Here is a 21,780-nt window from a genome sequence, read left to right as displayed (position 1 = left end):
TCCATGTTCACATGGAACAAGATCTTGACAAATATCCAGGCGTTGACTGATAGGCAGCCTATACCCCATCTACAAGGCACACATCAGGAGTGGAATACGCCCCACTTTCCTGGTTGAGTGCAGCTCCAGCAACACCCAAAAAGCTGAATACCAGCCAGAACAAAGCAGCCCACTTCAACACATCCACAAGCATCAACTCCTTCCACCACCGACGCTCAGTTGCAGCTTTGGGTGCTACCTAAAAGAACCACTGAAGAAATTCACCAAAGATCCTTCAACAGCACCTTCCAAACCCACGGCCACTGTCTTCTGGAAAGAAAAGCTAATGGCATTCCTAGTGGATACAGGAAATCCCAACCTCCCTTTTTGGCAAGAAAACATTGGTGTCAATGGGCATCAACTTATTTTGAGCTCGATACAGGGGCATGTATTACCATATTATTAAAGAGTGTACAATCATTGAAGGAGCACTGTTTATTACCCGTTGCAACACAATGACATGGTCCAGGGGTGCAGCATTTAAGATTAAAGGCAAAATGCAACAACTGTGCAACACATGGAGTATCAGACAGTAGAGCACATTGGGTGGCACGGTGGCTCAGTGGTTAGCACGGCAGCCTCACAGCGCTGGGGACCCAGGTTCGATTCCTGCCTCGGGTAACTGTCTGTGCAGAGTTTTCACGCTCTCCCCGTGTCTGCGTGGGTTTCCTCCCACAGTCCAAAGATGTGCAGGCTAGGTGGATTGGCCATGCTAAATTGCCCGTAGTGTTCAGGGGTGTGTGGGTTATAGGCGATGGGTCTGGGTGGGATGCTCCAAGGGGCTGTGTGGACTTGTTGGGCCAAAGGGCCTGTTTCCACACTGTAGGGAATCTAATCTAATCTAAAGCACATGTACCTACTCCATAATCACATATACTCACTCGAGTATAAATCTGTGCTTTGATCTTAACCTCCTTTAAAATTGCAGAAGGAGTCAAATTGGTGAGTTATGGAAAAACTGGTCAAGGAGCAACGGGTCAAAAAAGCATTTTGTGGCTGAACAACTGGTGGTGAGACAACCAGTCCCTCCGACACCACCTCCTACCGCCTCCTCGATCATGACCCCACACCCGAGCACCAAACCATCATCTCCAACACCATTCACGACCTCATCACCTCAGGGGACCTCCCACCCACAGCCTCCAACCTCATTGTTCCCCAACCCCGCACGGCCCGTTTCTATCTCCTTCCCAAAATCCACAAACCTGCCTGCCCTGGTCGACCCATCGTCTCAGCCTGCTCCTGCCCCACCGAACTCATCTCCACCTATCTGGACTCCATTTTCTCCCCTTTGGTCCAGGAACTCCCCACCTACGTCCGTGACACCACCCACGCCCTCCACCTCCTCCAGGACTTCCAATTCCCTGGCCCCCAACACCTCATATTCACCATGGACGTCCAGTCCCTGTACACCTGCATTCCGCATGGAGATGGCCTCAAGGCCCTCCGCTTCTTCCTGTCCCGCAGGCCCGACCAGTCCCCCTCCACCGACACTCTCATCCGCCTAGCTGAACTCGTCCTCACACTCAACAACTTCTCTTTTGACTCCTCCCACTTCCTACAGACTAAGGGGGTGGCCATGGGCACCCGCATGGGCCCCAGCTATGCCTGCCTCTTTGTAGGTTATGTAGAACAGTCCCTCTTCTGCACCTACACAGGCCCCAAACCCCAACTCTTCCTCCGGTACATTGATGACTGTATCGGCGCCGCCTCTTGCTCCCCAGAGGAGCTCGAACAGTTCATCCACTTCACCAACACCTTCCACCCCAACCTTCAGTTCACCTGGGCCATCTCCAGCACATCCCTCACCTTCCTGGACCTCTCAGTCTCCATCTCAGGCAACCAGCTTGTAACTGATGTCCATTTCAAGCCCACCGACTCCCACAGCTACCTAGAATACACCTCCTCCCACCCACCCTCCTGCAAAAATTCCATCCCCTATTCCCAATTCCTCCGCCTCCGCCGCATCTGCTCCCACGACAAGACATTCCACTCCCGCACATCCCAGATGTCCAAGTTCTTTAAGGACCGCAACTTTCCCCCCACGGTGATCGAGAACGCCCTTGACCGCGTCTCCCGCATTTCCCGCGACACATCCCTCACACCCCGCCCCCGCCACAACCGCCCCAAGAGGATCCCCCTCGTTCTCACACACCACCCTACCAACCTCCGGATACAACGCATTATCCTCCGACACTTCCGCCATTTACAATCCGACCCCACCACCCAAGACATTTTTCCATCCCCTCCCCTGTCTGCTTTCCGGAGAGACCACTCTCTCCGTGACTCCCTTGTTCGCTCCACACTGCCCTCCAACCCCACCACACCCGGCACCTTCCCCTGCAACCGCAGGAAATGCTACACTTGTCCCCACACCTCCTCCCTCACCCGCATCCCAGGCCCCAAGATGACATTCCACATCAAGCAGAGGTTCATCTGCACATCTGCCAATGTGGTATACTGCATCCACTGTACCCGGTGCGGCTTCCTCTACATTGGGGAAACCAAGCGGAGGCTTGGGGACCGCTTTGCAGAACACCTCCGCTCAGTTTGCAAAAAACAACTGCACCTCCCAGTTGCAAACCATTTCCACTCCCCCTCCCATTCTCTTGATGACATGTCCATCATGGGCCTCCTGCACTGCCACAATGATGCCACCCGAAGGTTGCACGAACAGCAACTCATATTCCGCCTGGGAACCCTGCAGCCTAATGGTATCAATGTGGACTTCACCAGTTTCAAAATCTCCCCTTCCCCTACTGCATCCCTCAACCAGCCCAGTTCGTCCCCTCCCCCCACTGCACCACACAACCAGCCCAGCTCTTCCCCCCCACCCACTGCATCCCAAAACCAGTCCAACCTGTCTCTGCCTCCCTAACCGGTTCTTCCTCTCACCCATCCTTCCTCCCACCCCAAGCCGCACCCCCATCTACCTACTAACCTCATCCCACCTCCTTGACCTGTCCGTCTTCCCTGGACTGACCTATCCCCTCCCTACCTCCCCACCTACACTCTCTCCACCTATCTTCTTTACTCTCCATCTTCAGTCCGCCTTCCCCCCTCTCCCTATTTATTCCAGTTCCCTCCCCCCATCCCCCTCTCTGATGAAGGGTCTAGGCCCGAAACGTCAGCTTTTGTGCTCCTGAGATGCTGCTTGGCCTGCTGTGTTCATCCAGCCTCACATTTTATTATATTGGACAGCCTGTAGCAGGTACTGAACCACATGGGCAGAACCCAGACTGAAGACATAATTCATCAAGGTTAGGGTAACAAGGTGTGGAGCTGAAAGAACACAGGCCAGGCAGCATCAGAGAAGCAGGAAAGCTGATCTTTCGGGTCTGGGCCCTTCTTCGTCAAGACATGTTGATGAAACAGACCCTGTAAACCCCACGTACCAAATTCTCATATCTAGTAGAATCCCACAGCTGGTCTCTTCTGTCTGTTGCTCTCCAACTCGTAGCTAGTCCTCCTTCTGTCTCTGTCTTCCTCTCCCCTTCTCCCTGCTGCAGCCTTCTCTCTCAACTACTCCCTCTGTCTTTCCCCTCCTCTCCGACTTCCCCACTCTGGGTCTCTCCCTTTTCCTGTCTCCCCTCTGTCCATGCTTCTCCCTTCTCTCAATTACCCCCTCTCTGTCTTCCCCCTCTCTCTGTTTCTCCCACACTATATCCCTCCTCCCTTTCTCTGTCACTCGCTCTCTCTGTCTCTCCATCTCTAAGTCTGTCCCTCTTTCTCAGCCTTTCCCCTCTCTCTGTCCCTCCTGCTCTCTGTCTCCCCCTCTGTCCCTTTCTTTCTGTCTCTGTCTTTCCCTCTCTCTCTCCTCTGTCTGTCTCTGCCCCTGTCTCCCTCTCTTTCCGTCTCCCCCCCACCCCGGCTCTGTCTTTCCCTCTCTCTCTCTCTCACACCCACCTCTCTCTCTCTCTATCTCTTCTCTGAGGGAAAGAATATCATTAAGTCTGTATGATTTTCTTTATTTAAACTTTATTTAAAAGTGACAAAAGTGATTCCTTGAAGATGGAAGTGAGCTGCCGCAGCTTGCCTTTCAATGCTCCCACGTGTGTGTTAGAGTGCCCACTAGGTGGCAGGAGTTCTCTCTTGTATAGACCCTTATCCAGGCACATGAGGGCCCTCCGAAAGGAGAAAAACTGAATATTGGCTGTAAAACTTTAAAAAAACTACAGCTGAAAAAAGGTTACTGAAATGTTAACTCTCTTTCCTTCTCTACAGATGTTGCCTGACCTGCTTTGTATTACCAACAATCGCTGTTTTACAGTACTTTTTGAACAGAAGCTACGAAAATTAAAGCAGTACATTTTGAAATTAGCAGCGAAGGATGAGCAAGCTTTACATGGCCCGGAAGGAGAGATCCCAACCTGAGGGAGACACGGTCCGAGTGAGTACAGATGTCGGGGGATTTGGAGGCAATGTGGGCATTCGGTGCAGAAGTGAAAAGGTGCTTTTTTTCAAGCTGTAAGTTTATATGTTGCTTTTTTAAACAGGATAAATTGAAGCCCTGGATCAGGGGTCCAGCACAAAGGAGTGACAATACAGGAAAACCAGAAGTTCATTGGGCCTTGATAGCCACTAACCTGATTATCTATTATGGGGTACTTTCAGACTTAAAGCCAACAGGGGAAATAGTCACAGGCTCCAAACTAGTGTGAAGGTTTTAAAAAGCAAATTAAGAGCTAATTAATTAAAATATAAATGCCAGGCCAGATGATGTGTTGTAAGTGCATGATGTGGGAGCTGGTGGACACCACTGTAGTTCAGACTGACCAGGTCTGGAGCAAGTGTTGGTGGCTTGAGGAACTCTGGCTCAGAGTTGATGAGCTGGAGTCTGAGCTTCGAACACTGCAACCCATCAGGGAGGGGGAAGAGTTACCTCGATGCTGTGCTTCAGGAGGCAGTCACAACCCCTTAGATTAACAGCCTCAAACTCAGTCAGTGGTCAGGGACAGGAGCATGGTGACTATGGGTGAGACAGGTAGAGCGATCCAGGGGGTTAATGCTGAAGGAGCCACAGCCCTTGAGCTTATCTAACAGGTTTGAGATTCTTGCTCCCTGCGTGGATGAGAGTGGGGGCTGTTCAGGAGGATGAGCAAACCAACCGTAGCACCATGGTACAGGGAGCTGTTCAAAAGTGGGGAGGAAAGAGAACTGTAGCTGAAATCGTGAATAATAGGGGAATAGACACAGTGGCCAAGGCCAAGAGACCTGAAAGCTTTGTTGCCTGCCTGGTGCCTAGGTTCAAGATATCCCATGTGGACTACAGAAGAGCCTGGAGTAGGAGGGGACTGATCCAGACGGCAGGAAGCTATAGACCGGTTAGCCTGACCTCTGTTGTTGGTAAGATTTAAGACTCCATTATTAAGGATGACTTTGCATGCGTATGGTAAATCACGGCTGAGTCAGCACAGCTTTTTCAACAGGACATTAGGCCTGATAAATCTGTTAAAGTGTTTTGAGGAAGTACCGACAAGGGTAAACCAGTGCATGTGATCTTTCTGCACTTGGATCGTCTTTGACAAGAGGCTGCTAAATAAGGTAAGAGCTCATGGTGTTAGGGGCAAGCAGCTGGCATGGATAGAGGATTGGCTGACTGGCAGAATGCAGATAGTACAGACAAAGGGCTCTTTCTCAGATGGCAGCCAGTGACTAGTTGTGTTCCGCAGGGGTCAGTGCTTGAAACCACAACTATTCACATTCGACATTAATGATCTGGACAAAGGACCTGAGGGCATTGTTGCTAGGTTTTCAGATGACACAAAGAGAGCTGGAGGGGCAGGCAGTGTTGAGGAGGTGGGGAGGCTGCAGAAGGACTAGGACAAGCCAGGAGACTGGGCGAAGAAGTGGCACTTGGAAGACAATGTGGGAAATTGTGAGCTACGCATAGTGACGGGAAGAATAGAAATGGAGGCTATTTCTAAATGGGGAAAGGCTTTGGAAATCTAAAGCAACACAAAGAGACTTGGGAGTGCTCGTTCAGGACTCTCTTATGATTAACCATATGGGTTCAATTGGCAGTTAGGAAGGCAAATGCAATGTAAGCATCCATTTCACGAGGGCTGGAATATAAGAGCAGAGATGTATTACTGAGGATGTATGAGGTTCTGGTCAGACTGTATTTGGAATATTCTGAGTAGTTTTGGGCCCTGTACCTAAGGAAGGATGTGCTGGCGTTGGAGGGAGTCCAAAGGTGATTTACAGGAACGATCCCGGGGTTGAAGGGCTTGTCATATGAGCAGAGCATATGACTCTGGATCTGTGCTCTCTGGAACTTAGAAAGATGAGAGGAGGGTTCTAATTGAAATTTACAGAAAACTGAGAGGCTTGGGTACAGTGGACGTGGAGGAGATTTTTCCATGAGTAGGAGAGACTAGGACTTGAGGGCACAACCTCAGAGTGAAGGGATGACCTTTTAGAACTGAGATGAGGAGGAATTTCTCCAGCCAAACGTGATTAATTTGCTGCAGAGGGCTTTAGAGGCCAAGTCATTGAGCGTATTGAGATAAACAGAATCTTGACTGGTAAGGCGAAATCACAGGTTATAGGGAGATGGCAGAAGAATGGAGTTGAGAAATATACCAGCCATGATTGAATGGTGGAGCAGACCTGATGGGCTGAATGGCCTAATTCTGCTCCCATATCTTATGGTCTTCTTTAGATTTAGCTCTTCTGGAACTTGAATGTTTCCTGCAGTGTGTGTGAATAGCAATGCGAACAAATAAATTAGGACAGCAGGTCAGCTTGTGATATGGCTCGGTTAAGCTTGCTCTGAGTGATGCATACTCAGACACAGAATGCAGTATGATCAAGCCTTGCATTTTTGTGGAATTATCCAGGAATTTTGGGAGCCTTTGTTCTTCATTGCTTTCTCCTCAGCAACACCTTAGCCAATCAGTGTTGACTTATTACCAACCAATCAGTCAGCATCTTTTTATTTGTCCTGATGAATGCAAGGTGGGAAAGCTTAACAATCCGTCTCTCTTTTTGTGCAATATTCAAATTCTATACTCCCAACAGATTATTTGTCCATCATCAATGTTTGTGAGACGACTTTGTGCTCAAATTAGTTCCTGCACAACTGCCTCACTAGATTCTGGTCTACACTATCCCACAAAGCCAATATGTCTGTGTCAGAAACTGCCCCTTTACACCTGCAAATCAGTTGCTAATCCCTATTTTCAAGGGTCTGCAATTCTGCCGTTGAGATAACAGGAGCAATCTCAAACACTGTAAGCACAGGCAGATAGGTGAGCTCAGTCAAGCTGATAGTAGCAACAGCATGGCTAGCTTCAACAGTGTGGAAGCAAGCCATTCGGCCCACTGAGTCCTCACCAACCATTTGAAGAACATCCCAGCCAAACTCACTCTATTCCTGCAACCCTGTATTTCCCCTGGCGAATCCACCTAACCAACACATCTTCGGACTGTGGGAGGAAATTGGAGCACCCGGAGGAAACCCACGCAGACACGAGGAGAATGCGCAAACTCCGCACGAATAGTCACCCGAGGGTGGACTCAAACCCAGGTCCCTGGCGCTGTGAAGTAGTGCTGTCCCCGAGTGTCCTGTTGTTCCTCTATGCCTGCGTTTACAAATGGTCATGTCGGAGTGTGACCAGGAGCTCTCCATTTGTGAAGGGACCACCGATTTTACCCATTCACCTTAAATCAGGAAATATAAGTGCCATGCAGCCAGGCAGACAACTTCCAGGATCCCCGAGACATTTTCGACCTTGCCTGTATTCTTGAGAGCTGCTCTGAATGACTTGATCCAAAGGTGACAGGATGAGTGCCAACAGCTGTTCACCTGTACTGCACTGCAGCACCAAATGCAACACAGCCAGTGGATATTAGCAGTGCACATTAGCTGACAGGAATAGTGAGCAGAATTCAATATTGCTGATGGTAATATCCACCAGTTGACCTTCAACACGCATTGAAACTATTGGTGATATTGGCTTTAAACAGGAAAAGTGAAGTATGAAAGACAGTTGATTGGGGAGGTGGGGGGAGAGTATTACAGAGCTCAGGACCCAGACAACCGAAGCCAGAAGCACCAAGAACAGGCTAATTAACATTGAGAATGCTAATGAAGCCACAATGAGAGTAGTGTAGATATTGCAGAGAGTTGTAGGAGATAATCTGAGGTCAGGATAACTGTGACCACAGAGAGATTTGAAACCTCACTGCCAATTATAAAATTGAAGAAGCAGCCAATGTAGGTCAGTGAGCACAGAGGAGGGCAGGAGAACAGGAGTGTGAGCTCAGGTGCAGTCGGGTTTTTGGCTGACCTCACCTTTATAGACAGGAAGTTAGCAGAAGAGGACAAGAGTAGTCAAGTCTAGAGATAAAAGTACGAATGAGGGTTTCAGCAGCAGAAGAACTGAGACTGGCATGAGGAGATGGGATGGAGTGTTAAAAGAAGGGCTGCATATTTGGCAGAAGTGAGTGTTCTCAGGGAAAATAGTCTGCACCTTCATTTACCAGGCAACATTTAAAACGTCCGAAGATTTCCCCCACGTTATATATCTAGATATCTCTGTCATTCCCTCCCGGTCAACAACCCTCTGTAATATCTGTGTTACTCCAATTTGGCTACTTCTTGACCATTCCTCATTTTGATTGCTCTGCTATTGCAATTCATTGCTTCAACCTGCTAAGGCCCTAAACACTGGAATTCCCTCCCTCTACCTCTCCTACAACCTTTAAGTCACCTCCTCAAAACTTACCGCTTTGACTAAACTTCCAGTCATCTGTCCTAATATCTCTTTTTTAGCTGTGTGCCACATTTGGTTTGATAATATGTTCTCAGTTTATTCTTAGAATCTTAAGATCAAACAGCTCTGAGAAACATCAGAACATGGGAAATAGGTACACAAAATCAGGACCAGGTCATTCAGTCCCTCAAGCCTGTTCTATCATTCGATGAGGTCATGGCTGATCCGTGACCTTACTCCATATACCTGCCTTGGGCCCACATTCTTTAATACCTTAGCTTAACAAAACATTATCTATCTCAGATTTAAAATTAACAACTGATTCCAGCATCCACTGCTGTTTGTGGAAGAGTGTTCTGAACATCTACCATCCTTTGTGTGTTGAAATACATTGTAACATCTCTTCTGAATGAGTCTGGCCCTGATGCTGAGACTATGCCCCTTGGTTCTAGAATCCCTAACTGGTGGAAATAATTTGTCTACCCTGTCTACTTTTGTTAATATTTCAAAGACTTTGATCAGATCACCCCTTAACCTTTTAAACTGTAGAGAAAACAGGCCTAATTTGTATTGGAGGTAACAAGGTGTAGAGCTGGATGAACACAGCAGGCCAAGCAGCATCACAGGAGCAGGAAGGCTGACGTTTCAGGACCTAGACCCTTCATCAGAAATTTTTATTGGGTCCAGAACCGAAACGTCACCTTTCCTGCTCCTCTGACGCTGCTTGGTCTGCTGTGTTCATCCAGCTCCACACCTTGTTATGGATGTGAGTTTGCTTGCTGAGCTGGAAGGTTAGTTTTCAGACGTTTCGTCACCATTCTAGGTAACACCATCAGTGAGCCTCCGACGAAGCGCTGGTGTTATGTCCCGCTTTCCATTTATCTGGTTAGGTTTCCTTGGGTTGGTGATGTCATTTCCTGCGTTGGTGATGTCATTTCCTGTTCTTTTTCTCAGGGGATGGTAGATTGGCTCCAAATCGATGTGTTTGTTGATGGAGTTCCGGTTGGAATGCCATGCTTCTAGGAATTCTCGTGCATGTCTCTGTTTGGCTTGTCCTAGGATGGATGTGTTGTCCCAATCAAAGTGGTGTCCTTACTCATCTGTGTGTAAGGATACGAGTGATAGTGGGTCATGTCATTTTGTGGCTAGTTGATGTTCATGTATCCTGGTGGCTAGCTTTCTGCCAGTTTGTCCAATGTAGTGTTTGTCACAGTTCTTGCAAGGTATTTTGTAGATGACGTTTGTTTTATTTGTTGTCTGTATAGGGTCTTTTAAGTTCATTAACTGCTGTTTTAGTGTGTTGGTGGGTTTGTGGGCTATCCATCAATGAACACATTGATTTGGAGCCAATCTACCAGCCCCTGAGAAAAAGAACAGGAAATGACATCACCAACACAGGAAATGACATCACCAACCCAAGGAAACCTAACCAGATAAATAGAAAGCGGGACATAACACCAGCGCTTCGTCGGAGGCTCACTGATGATGTTACCTAGAATGGTGACGAAACGTCCGAAACTAACCTTCCAGCTCAGCGAGCAAACTCACATCCAGAACCTCAACCTGAGCTACAAATCTTCTCAAAACTTGCTAACACCTTGTTATCCCTAATTGGTATAGTCTGTCCTCATCATCCTGAAGTCCAGATAACATTCTTATAAATTTACATTGTGCTCCTTCTAAGGCAGAGATGACCACTTTTTTTTCTTTCTTCTTCTGTGGAATTCTCTTCTAAAAACTCTGGAGTTAGATAGATTCAGCCAGACAAGAGAGCTCGGCCTGATGATTATTGAATGATACAGCAGGCTGTAGTGCTTCGGTGAGGCTATGGCCACCCTGGCCTATTGGTAGCATTATGTCACACAAAAGGGGCGCACAAAACAAAAGGTGCAGATATCCTTATGCTGGTCCACCTCATCTGCTTCTCACCCAGGGAACTTAAGTAGGGCTGCGATGAGAGGGTTGAGGGGGATGCGATACAGTCAACCCAGAGCTCACTGGTTGACCATCTTTGGATCTGTTCACATTTTGCAATGGGAAGGAGCAGCCTATAGAAGCAATCTGACACACACTGGTTCAAGGGGGATAGAGACTGGTTGAGCTTTGAGTGTAGAAAATGAACTTTTAAGAGGTCTAGTGGAGCCATAGGAGGTTCAGGGCAACAAATTAACCAAATTCAAAGGTCCCCTGCCTGTCCCAGATTCCAGGCTTTCATATGTCACCCAATATGGGAAAAATCCAAACTTTCCACTTATCCAACTTTAGAAGATGCTGCCCAGCAGCAAAGCATGTCAGTGGTTACAGTGGCTCAGTGGTTGGCACCCGCAGCACCAGGGACCTGGCATCGATTCCAGCCTTGGGTGACCATGTGTAGTTTGCAAATGCTCCCCATGTCTGCGTGGGTTTCCTCTGGGTGTCCCGGTTTCCTCCCACTGTCCAAAGATGTGTAGGTTGGGCAGATTGACCATGCTAAATTGACCCATAGTGTCCAGGGATGAGCAGGTTGGATGGATTAGTCACGGAAAATGTGGAGTTACAGCATTAGCGCATGTGTGTGTGTGTGTGTGTGTGTGTGTGTGTGTGTGTGTGTGAGAGAGTGTCAGGGGAGTGGCTGGGATTGTAGTGGGTCTGGGTAGGATGCACTTCAGAAGGGCAGTGTGGCTTTGAGAGGTCAAATGGCCTGCTTCCACACTGTAGGAATTCTATGATTCTATGGTGGACCACAGTGCCCAACAACCCCCCCCTTCAGCATTATCATCGACTGCCGACACCAGTCCCCAACTCCACTGACAGCTCGTCTCCACCAAAGTCCCAATAAGCTTCTACATCCTGTGGGCAGGTGTTCTACAAAGGAATCTGTGTCCAGATTCCCACTTCCACACGGAAAATCCAACAGCTCCACTCAACACAGTCAACAAAAGTAGACGGGAAGGATATTGCTACCATTATGCTATAGGCTCGATCAATGAATCCAGCTTAGACAACAGTCCAGTTCAGTGTAATATCAGCTCATGTAACTTGGAAACAAATGAACTGCCTGTCAGCACAACATTACATCTGTTTTACATTAATACTTTTAATTTTTAAGTTATTATATTAATTACGTTTTAAAGATATGGTAGTATTATTGTTAAATATTAAAAATTCTACATCTATGCACACTACCCGTCTATGAAATCTTAGTTGAGACTTTCACCTTTTAGCGTTTTCCACAGTAGTTTCCTCCATCTGAATCTATAATACGTCAACCAGCAAAGTGGTAGTTCCACACTTTTCCCACCAGATGGCTCTTTAAACCCAACTTTCGGAAAGGTTTTTGGAAATAAGGTTTTGTTATCCATGAAGGGAGCGAGGCAGAAACTGTCGGCTCATTAGATTAACACGTCATAGGGAAAATATTAGAATCCCTCATCAAGTAGCGTTCTTAGGGACTCACAACCTGATCACGCAGAACCAACATGGCTTTCTGAAAGGGAAGAGGTAGTGGGAACTGCAGATGCTGGAGAATCTGAGATAACAAGGTGTAGAGCTGGATGAACACAGCAGGCCAAGCAGCATCAGAGGAGCAGGAAGGCTGATGTTTCAGGCCTAGATCTAGGCCCAAAACGTCAGCCTTCCTGCTCCTCTGATGCTGCTTGGCTTGCTGTGTTCATCCAGCTCTACACCTTGTTATCTCTTACTTCTGAAAGGGAAACTGCATTTAACTGACCTATTAGAGTTTTTTTTGGACAAAGTAACATCTACCTTGGATGGGTGAGCGGAGGATTGTTTGGGTGGGGTGGGAGGAACACCATCATAAATGTGGTCTGCTTGGATTTCTATAAAGTATTTGATAAGGTTGTGGCACAAGAGTACATGGTGTAGGAGTTAATATGTTAACATAGATAAGGGATTAGTTAGCTAACAGGAAGCACAAAGTAAGGATAATTGGGTCTTTTCTGAATTGTCAAAAATAGCAAGTGGTGTGTCATGGGATCAGTGCTGGGTCCTCCACTGTTTACTCCCATTGTCAATGAGTGTCCTTGGATGGGTGTTCCCAGTACCACATCCTGGAAAGGAGAGATTTGACTATTTGGAGAAGTATAGTGTAGATTTATTTGAATCATATCTGGAGTGCGAGAATTAGTTGGCATGGTTAAGCGATATTTTAACCAAAACTTGCAAGACTTTTAAAGTAAACAAGTAGGATAGTAAGAGAGAAACTGCCCCACAGGTTGGGGACATCCAGGACTAAGGGGCATTGCCCAAAATTAGACCCAGACCTTACAGGAGTGACAATAGGAAACATATCTATACACAACATACTCATGGAAATAGAGCAAAGGTGAGTAGATAGTATTAGGTTGCTACTCAGTCATGAATCACAGAACAGATTGAGTAGGCTTCAAGGCCTGAATGGACTATACTCGTCCGTATGTTCCAATAAATTCAATGGTGCAATTTTATGAAGTGATCTCCGTAATTTCATCTTCTTTACTGAACTTAATGGCTAACAAGCTGCATCTCATTACATCCCTTTTTGGAAAACAATCTTTAATTCTTATCCTTTTTCATTCCTGACCAGTGTCTTACACTAATGTAAGTCCATAAATAAACCCAATAAATGCATGAGCATGATAAGGTATACAACTATTCAACTAAATAAAAATATATCGATGGAAATTTGAAATAACTCGGTACAATTTTGCAATTAATGATATAGCCACGACTTCCTTTATTTCCCAATCAGGACATTTCTAGTTGGTGGGGCCTTGCCCCTTTACAACAGCTTAGCTCACTCTTGCCTACCTCAATCTTTTAACGTTTACTAATTTAAGGAATGTTCCCAAATTGCAAAGAAATAAAGACATCTCTGTTTTACGGAATCAATCGCTCGACCGGCATGACTTTTTTTTGTAATGCAAAGATGTTGCCTCAGTCAATGACCCTGGGACCAGATTTGGTGTCAGCTGGCGATGAGACTGAGATCCTCCTTATCTGACATCATGCTAATATTATTCCACATAGTGTGAAATGTATGCCAGGGAGAGCTGTGAAATGAACTCCACCAACATTAGGAGGTGATTTATGACTATCAACTATACTGTCTATAAAAAAGGACACTTTATAGGAACAGCCCATATGGCCAAGGCTGATGGAGGTTGGGATAAGAGTTAGGAGATGTGTAACTGCCTGCCAATGCAGTCCGTCTGGTCTTACACATAATAGCTCCTGTGTGGGATGATAGCCTCTATGTCAGTATTCGCTGACACAAATTCTGCCCTTCAACTTAACTTGAGTTGGAACGAATTAGGAATCTGACCCCGAAGGTTCAATGAACGGTTGACGTGGGAAGTGAAAATTGACACACTGACATGGTGTGACATATTGCTGGGACAGAATCCACCCAGTTTATCACAGGACAAGACCCTGCAATATTTGACTGATGAGTATTTGATATTAACAGTGACTGTCAAGCAACACAAAAGGTTCCTTTTTCTTCCAGACATTCCTCATTTCACCGATCACAAAATAATTTACCACAACATATATGAAAAGGAGGGACAAAAAGTAACTCAATACAAATTAATGAAACTGATATCTTGTCATCCAGCAGGATCTGGAACTTGTCTCCTGTTGAAACCAAACACGTAGATCTTCTAATCTCATTCATTCCTCTCAAAAGAAAACTCGCGCTGTTCTAAATTGTGTGGAAAGACAGGTTCATATTGGGAGTAATTTCTGTGATCAGCCAACAGTTAACTGATCCAAAGGCCATACTATTGAGATCTGCCGCATATGTGAACTATATTGACTTACAGGCTGATGTTTGACTCCTCACAAACATTCAGGTGCAAGTGGTATTTAAAAATGGTTTACGACAAGTTCATTAAATGTCTGATTTTCTACCAGAACGAAAGTAGGATGTGACTGATAATATGCACTTACGGAAATATGCACTTGATATTATTTTCATAGCTGTAGTCAGTTTCTGACAAATAAAACTCCTTGACACAATTCAACTTAAACATCTCAGCTATCCTCTCTTGTCAAAGCATACAGTGCCAGTTGGCTTGGTTGGCTGGTATTGTGATACAGAATAAGGCCAACAGACATGGTTTCAATTCCCAAACCAGCTGAGATTACTATGAACATCTCACCTTCTCAATCTTGGCCCTCACTGGAGGTGTGAGGTGTGGTGACTCTCACGTTGAACTCTCTCTGTCTCTCTCCAATAAGAAAGCAGCCCTACGGCATGTGGGGATTATGGCGACTTTACCTTTCCTTGTGCTGTTTACTGGCAGCTCACAAACGGGAATGGGTAGTGCAAGGGAGTTGCTTGTAGCAGTGTGCATTAGAGACATCACTTAAAGAGGATATACAGTTCGGGTAAAATGAACTGAGTTAAAGCTGAGTGCACATCCCTCTCAGTGTTTCCTTACATTTGCACTGTATATAGTTTGCAAATGGTCTCACCAATGACAACTGTTGAGTTGTCTGCACTAGAGAGCCTCATGCATGGCAACAGGCCTCCATCTGAATTCCATTGGTCCTGGCAAGTGAATGGATTTGGAGTTTAGTTCAAAGGACTGACCACTATCTAGGGTATTGTGAGTGGTGATTAAATTGAAGGAGTTACATCCATATGACAATTTCCACTTTGTCGCATTAAACGTTGCCTTTAATATATTATTGGGCAACTGCAAAGCCCAATACCAAACAACGCCACACACAGACTAGATAAGTCTGAAGTCCATGCCCTACAACTTGTTGACAGAAACTGATCTCAACCGAAGGGTGAATTTCATGGCTTCACAACATTCCGCTGTGTTTTACCAACAGTTTGGCATTTTTCAAGTACATTTATATACAGGAAATATGGCAGTCAATTTGTGCACAGGATGCTCGCACAATTAGCAGTCTGATAATGACCAGATTATTTATTTTGGTGACTGAGGGCTCAGGACCCTGAAAGTAAGCCCCTTTGCCCTTTACTGTGCAATATGGCAACTCAATACTTCACTGAAGCCGAAGCCTAGACTCTGTGGTTTAAGCCTTTGAAGTGGGACTTAAATTCATAGCCTTCAGAATTAGTCAGTGACTTCCAAACAAAGCTCAACACCTCAAAGGTAAATCCTGACGGTGGAGGTTGAGGACCGACCTTAAATAGGTTTATAAAATCATGAGAGACATATAAGGTGAGTAGCAAATCTCTTCTCCCTAGGGCAGGGGAGTTCAAAATAGAGGGCATAATTTTCAGGACAAAAGATTTAGAAGGGACCTGAGGGGCAACTTTTTCACACAGAGAGTGGTTCCAAATGTGGAGTGAATTGCCAGAGAAAGTGGTAGATGCAGGTACAATTACAACATTTAAAAGACATTAGGACAGACACAAGAATAGGAAAGCAAATGAGACTGCTTTAGTTTGGGAAACTTGGTTGGCATGGACGAACTGGACCGAAGGGTCTGTTTCCATCCTGTACGCCTCGAGAACTGACTGATCCTGTCCTGTGCTAATGTCTACACACACACACATTTGGCAAAGCCATTGCTTTCAATGGTGGAGGAGTGAAAGTGGGAACGAATTTAAACAACAAAACTACTTCTAACTGCAACAGAAGTCTAGCAACATGTATTCGGTGCTTATCTCAAAATGGAACCTAAACTACTAATCAAGGAAAACGGGACGAAAGTAAGCAGCGTGCTGTCAATCTTTATCTGTCACCACGGCTTTCCGATTGTTGGAAGCAGCAAACAGTGAATGTGCTGCAATCAAAAGTGACTCATTTCACTTGGTGGTACTGATTGATTCAATGAGGAGATCTCACAAGAATGTGGTCGTCAAGTTGTAGCATTCGCAACTTTAATCCTTTATGAGAATAAACTATTTTTATGTCTCCACACAGCCTGGCAAATGATTTGGTGGATAGAATCTGAAAATAGATGTAAAGGTTTACACCGATCTGCCCTCTGTGTGCAGTGGAAACTCTGTTTTTGGTATAAGCACAAAGAAGTGTCAGGCGGAACCTCACAGAAACCAAAAGTGAATTTTCTCCCAGTTGTGACACCAGCAAATGTTTTGCTCCCTTTTCCGGAATGTATGGATTCCTGTTGTAACCCATGCTAGCTACTTGTCACGTAGTTTCAGCAGCGTGTGAATCATACAGACTCAGAAACACTTGCACATACATGTATTCCAATTCAACAGGTTAAGGCTATGGGTCATAATTTTAAATCGGATACAATTTCCCCAGAGACTTATGGACCGGTAGAACAGATTGCTGACTTTAAGTGATAGTGGGATCTGTCATGGCTGGACCAGAGATTACTGTGCAGAAGGAACAGATTTTGCACAGAACGCTCTGGACCAGAGTCAATCCTTGGATTAGTTTCCATTGCATGGAGGGGAGGTAGAGATGGGGAGTGGGGGGGGGGGGGCGGGATCGGGAAATTCCTGGGATATCTTCTTTCAGGATGATCTGAGATTTTATACCCAATATTTCATCTTTCCTGGAAGATACATAGTTTCAGGGAGATAGGAAGAATGTATATACTGAGTTATCAAAAGAGGTGTGGAACAGATTGATAAACCAGTGGGATTTTTCTGTGAATCCGTACTTGTCTGTTGATATCCCTAAACAATAATGAGGAGTGAGGAGCCTGACTAACACCCCCACTCTTAAAGCGTATTGTAGTCTACTATAGTCCTTCTTCACTTTGCCCAGGCTGAGCTTAGCACAATAACTGAAGCTTGCATGGCTGAGCAATGCATTAGTATATCTGCTGCATTTGGCCTTTATCCCTCCAGTCTATCATCCTAACTCAATCCTCTAAGGTTGGTGAATCAGCCTTGTTACTGCATCATAAAAGAGGGAAACATCCTTCGGTCTAACTCATCCAGGCCGACCATACATCCCAATCTTACCTGGTCCCAATTTCCAGCATTTGTTCCATACCCCTCTAAACCCTTCTTATTCAGTTACCCATCCAGATGCCTTTTAAATGTTGTATTTGTACCCGCTTCTATCATCTAGTCTCACAGCTTGTTCCATACACGCACCACCCTCTGTGTGAAAAGGTTACCCTTTGGGTCCTTTTTAAATCTTTCCCCGTCACCTCAAACCTCTGCCCTCAAGTTTTGAATTCCTCCACAGCAGGAAAAAGAAGTTGGCTCATCACCCTATCCCTCACGATTTCATAAACCTCTCACCCCTCAGCCTCCTAAGTTCCAGGGAAGAATGTACCAGCCTATCCAGCCTTTCCCTATAACTCAAACCCTCCAGTCCTGGCAACTTCCTCGTAAATCTTTTGTGCATCCTCTCAAGTTTAACAACTTTGTTCCTCCAGAAGGGTGAGCAGAACTGAGCACAGTATTCTTCATAGGCTGCTCGTTGCTCAGATTCCAGGGATTGATTATGACTTAGTTTGTAGATGTGCAAAACTGGGCATGATATTGTGAACAAATACTAACAAACTGAAAAATTGCAATGTATAGTTAGCAAAAATCATGACAACACCGGCATTTAGAGCCAGGATGCAGATTACGTGAAATATAACAATGAGTTAATTGTCTTCCTTTAATTAGAAGTCCAAATTAGCACTGATTGACGTAAAATCATCCTTCGGTACTACAGGACTCAAGTATTTCTTGATTTTGTTGAAACTCTATGTCATACACTCAGCAGGACATTCACAAGAACAATTGCAAGAGAAAACAACAATTTCTACAGCTTGAGAAGAGAGTGTTGGTGTGTTGGTAAGTGAACTCAGACTGGTCAAGGCATTGCCATGGAGAATGTATCAGTTACATGGTGACTGCAGAGAGACAGTGTCAACAGCAGTGTTGTTCATCGCCAATAGCGTGCTGACTTCAAGGTAAAAAAGACACAAGTGAGTAATGTGATATATGAATTTCACTGCCAGTGTTATGCCAGGTATACGGGCTATACATCCTAAAGACGGGCAGATCGTTTTGAACAGCATGTTCCCTTGGCAGTTCACAACAAACAAGGTAGTAACAGTACCCAACCAGCCCATGCCTACAAAACTCGAAACACCTTGCCCAGCGTTAGATGCGATTCCACGTTTGGATGACATTTGCGAAATAATCGGGAAAGTACTAAAAATTTGCACCAACAGCCATTTTAAGATTGGTACACAATCGACGTGTGAGGAAAGTCATAGGTCAAGTTATAAAAGGGTCAGAAGCAACATGAATACAAAATTGGCTGAGTGACCGGAAACAGGGAGGAACAGTCAATGATAATGGGAACTGCAGATGCTGGAGATTCCAAGATAATAAAATGTGAGGCTGGATGAACACAGCAGGCCAAGCAGCATCTCAGGAGCACAAAAGCTGACGTTTCGGGCCTAGACCCTTCATCAGAGAGGGGGATGGGGGGAGGGAACTGGAATAAATAGGGAGAGAGGGGGAGGCGGACCGAAGATGGAGAGTAAAGAAGATAGGTGGAGAGGGTGTAGGTGGGGAGGTAGGGAGGGGATAGGTCAGTCCAGGGAAGACGGACAGGTCAAGGAGGTGGGATGAGGTTAGTAGGTAGCTGGGGGTGCGGCTTGGGGTGGGAGGAAGGGATGGGTGAGAGGAAGAACCGGTTAGGGGGGCAGAGACAGGTTGGACTGGTTTTGGGATGCAGTGGGTGGGGGGGAAGAGCTGGGCTGGTTGTGTGGTGCAGTGGGGGGAGGGGATGAACTGGGCTGGTTTAGGGATGCAGTGGGGGAAGGGGAGATTTTGAAACTGGTGAAGTCCACATTGATACCATATGGCTGCAGGGTTCCCAGGCGGAATATGAGTTGCTGTTCCTGCAACCTTCGGGTGGCATCATTGTGGCAGTGCAGGAGGCCCATGATGGACATGTCATCAAGAGAATGGGAGGGGGAGTGGAAATGGTTTGCAACTGGGAGGTGCAGTTGTTTGTTGCGAACTGAGCGGAGGTGTTCTGCAAAGCGGTCCCCAAGCCTCCGCTTGGTTTCCCCAATGTAGAGAAAGCCGCACCGGGTACAGTGGATGCAGTATACCACATTGGCAGATGTGCAGGTGAACCTCTGCTTAATGTGGAATGTCATCTTGGGGCCTGGGATGGGGGTGAGGGAGGAGGTGTGGGGACAAGTGTAGCATTTCCTGCGGTTGCAGGGGAAGGTGCCGGGTGTGGTGGGGTTGGAGGGCAGTGTGGAGCGAACAAGGGAGTCACGGAGAGAGTGGTCTCTCCGGAAAGCAGACAGGGGTGGGGATGGAAAAATGTCTTGGGTGGTGGGGTCGGATTGTAAATGGCGGAAGTGTCGGAGGATAATGCGTTGTATCCGGAGGTTGGTAGGGTGGTGTGTGAGAACGAGGGGGATCCTCTTGGGGCGGTTGTGGCGGGGGCGGGGTGTGAGGGATGTGTCGCGGGAAATGCGGGAGACGCGGTCAAGGGCGTTCTCAATCAATTGAACAGTCAATGGACAGTTTTTTGGGCTGTTGCAAGCTTTCAAGTGAAGCTCCTCAGGGGATGGTACTGGCACCTTCGCTTTTTCTGACATATATATTAATTACCTCAAACTTGGTGTGTAGGGGGCAATTTCAAAGTCTGCAGATGGCCTGAACTTGGGTGAATTGTAAACTATGAGGAGTGCAGTTTTGACGGTAGCTTGAAGAAGTTCGGACTGCTCTCACTGGAGAGAAGTAGGATGAGAGGAGATTTAATAAAGGTTGTCAAAATCATAAGCTGGCTGGATAGAGTCGATAGGGAAAAATTGTTCCTGTTTAAGGAAGGAACATGAGTGAGAGGGCAGAGACTTAAAGTGATGTGCAAAAGAGCCAAGGGTGATGTGAGAAGAAATGTTTACACACAGCAACTTGTTAAAGTATCAAGCATACTGCCTGGAAAATGGTGGACGCAGGTTCAACTAAGGCATGCAGCAGGGCATTGGATGATTATTTGCACAGAAATAGCGTGCAACGGTTTAGGCAAATAACAAGAGGTGGGCATGAGGTAATGATGCTTGTTTGAGGTGTTGGTGCACAGAGGTTGGGCTGAAAGGCCTCCTTTTGTGCCTTAATAGCTCTGCAGTACTGTGAAGATTGTCAGTTGGGTTCACATAATGGCACAATTTTTGCATTCTGAAAAATACCTATATTAATACAAAGGACCTCCTCTTTGCAGACACAAAGAACATGTACACACATTGTACCTATTTTAACTTAACAGAATATGCAGCAACCATTCACTTGCTCATTCCTCAGAGGATTGTGTCAGACCAATTACAGTCAACCTGCCTGGTTTAAATTTAAACAAAACTTGGTGGTAAACTATCAGTCATCATTCAACTGGTTTACTGTCCATGGCAGTGTGTCTACCAGTAGGAGTCCATTTGCAAACTGATCACTCTCTTTTCATACAGTATAAAAAGTGCTCTCCTTTACATTTTGCATTCTTATGGATGTCCTGATTGATATAAGACAACAAACTCTTTTGTATTTGTGGATGAAATAAGATCATTCAATATTACCTCACCGAAACAGGCCAATTGATCCCTGAAGTCTGCACTGGTATTTTTGTCTGCTTGAATCACCTCATGTACACCGTTCTCCAGTTCACCTTTCAAACATTTTAACATTTCCCTTCCTCAAGGTGCCATTTAATTGCAAAACGAACATTGCAAAGCCAACGCACACACTGAAATGGAGTGAAGTCAGCACTGACCGTGGTTATGAAGGACATACACAGATGAAAGCATGAGGCTTACCTTTATGTAGAAACTGCTGCTTCTGTTTGGCACATTGGTGAAGTTCCTCTACACATGGCGGTCTGGTCGATGGGTGAAACAGTTCTTCCTGCTGATACCATGGAGCTCGGTAGTGGACTGTTAGTTTACTCTCCTTGTCCAGGTCTGACACAGCTGGAACAGAGAAGCACCAGGTCAGCAATCATTGCATCACTGTTATCACAAGGATTGTAGCAAAGCTTGGTTTGAAGATTAGGCTGACTACAATCTATCACTGGTGCTTGTAATGGTGATAAATAAATAATTCAGTAAAGGCCAACTG

The 21,780-nt window shown here is 46.0% G+C and overlaps 1 protein-coding gene across 6 annotated transcripts in view; it reads right to left on the bottom strand.

Annotated features, from left to right (window-relative positions):
• Positions 1 to 21,780, bottom strand: part of LOC125457049 (actin remodeling regulator NHS) — a 396,554-nt gene that overhangs the window by 58,190 nt on the left and 316,584 nt on the right. For all 6 annotated transcript variants that reach the window (XM_048540747.2, XM_048540751.2, XM_048540748.2 and 3 more), the window contains exon 2: positions 21,480 to 21,632. In XM_048540747.2, coding sequence (XP_048396704.1) covers positions 21,480 to 21,632 — 153 coding nt within the window. The remainder of the gene's footprint in view (positions 1 to 21,479; positions 21,633 to 21,780) is intronic.

Source organism: Stegostoma tigrinum, chromosome 12 (assembly GCF_030684315.1).
Source record: "Stegostoma tigrinum isolate sSteTig4 chromosome 12, sSteTig4.hap1, whole genome shotgun sequence".
NCBI classification, from domain to species: domain Eukaryota; kingdom Metazoa; phylum Chordata; class Chondrichthyes; order Orectolobiformes; family Stegostomatidae; genus Stegostoma; species Stegostoma tigrinum.
Note: the sequence above shows the minus strand (reverse complement) of the source record. Positions and strands in the feature narration are given on the sequence as shown.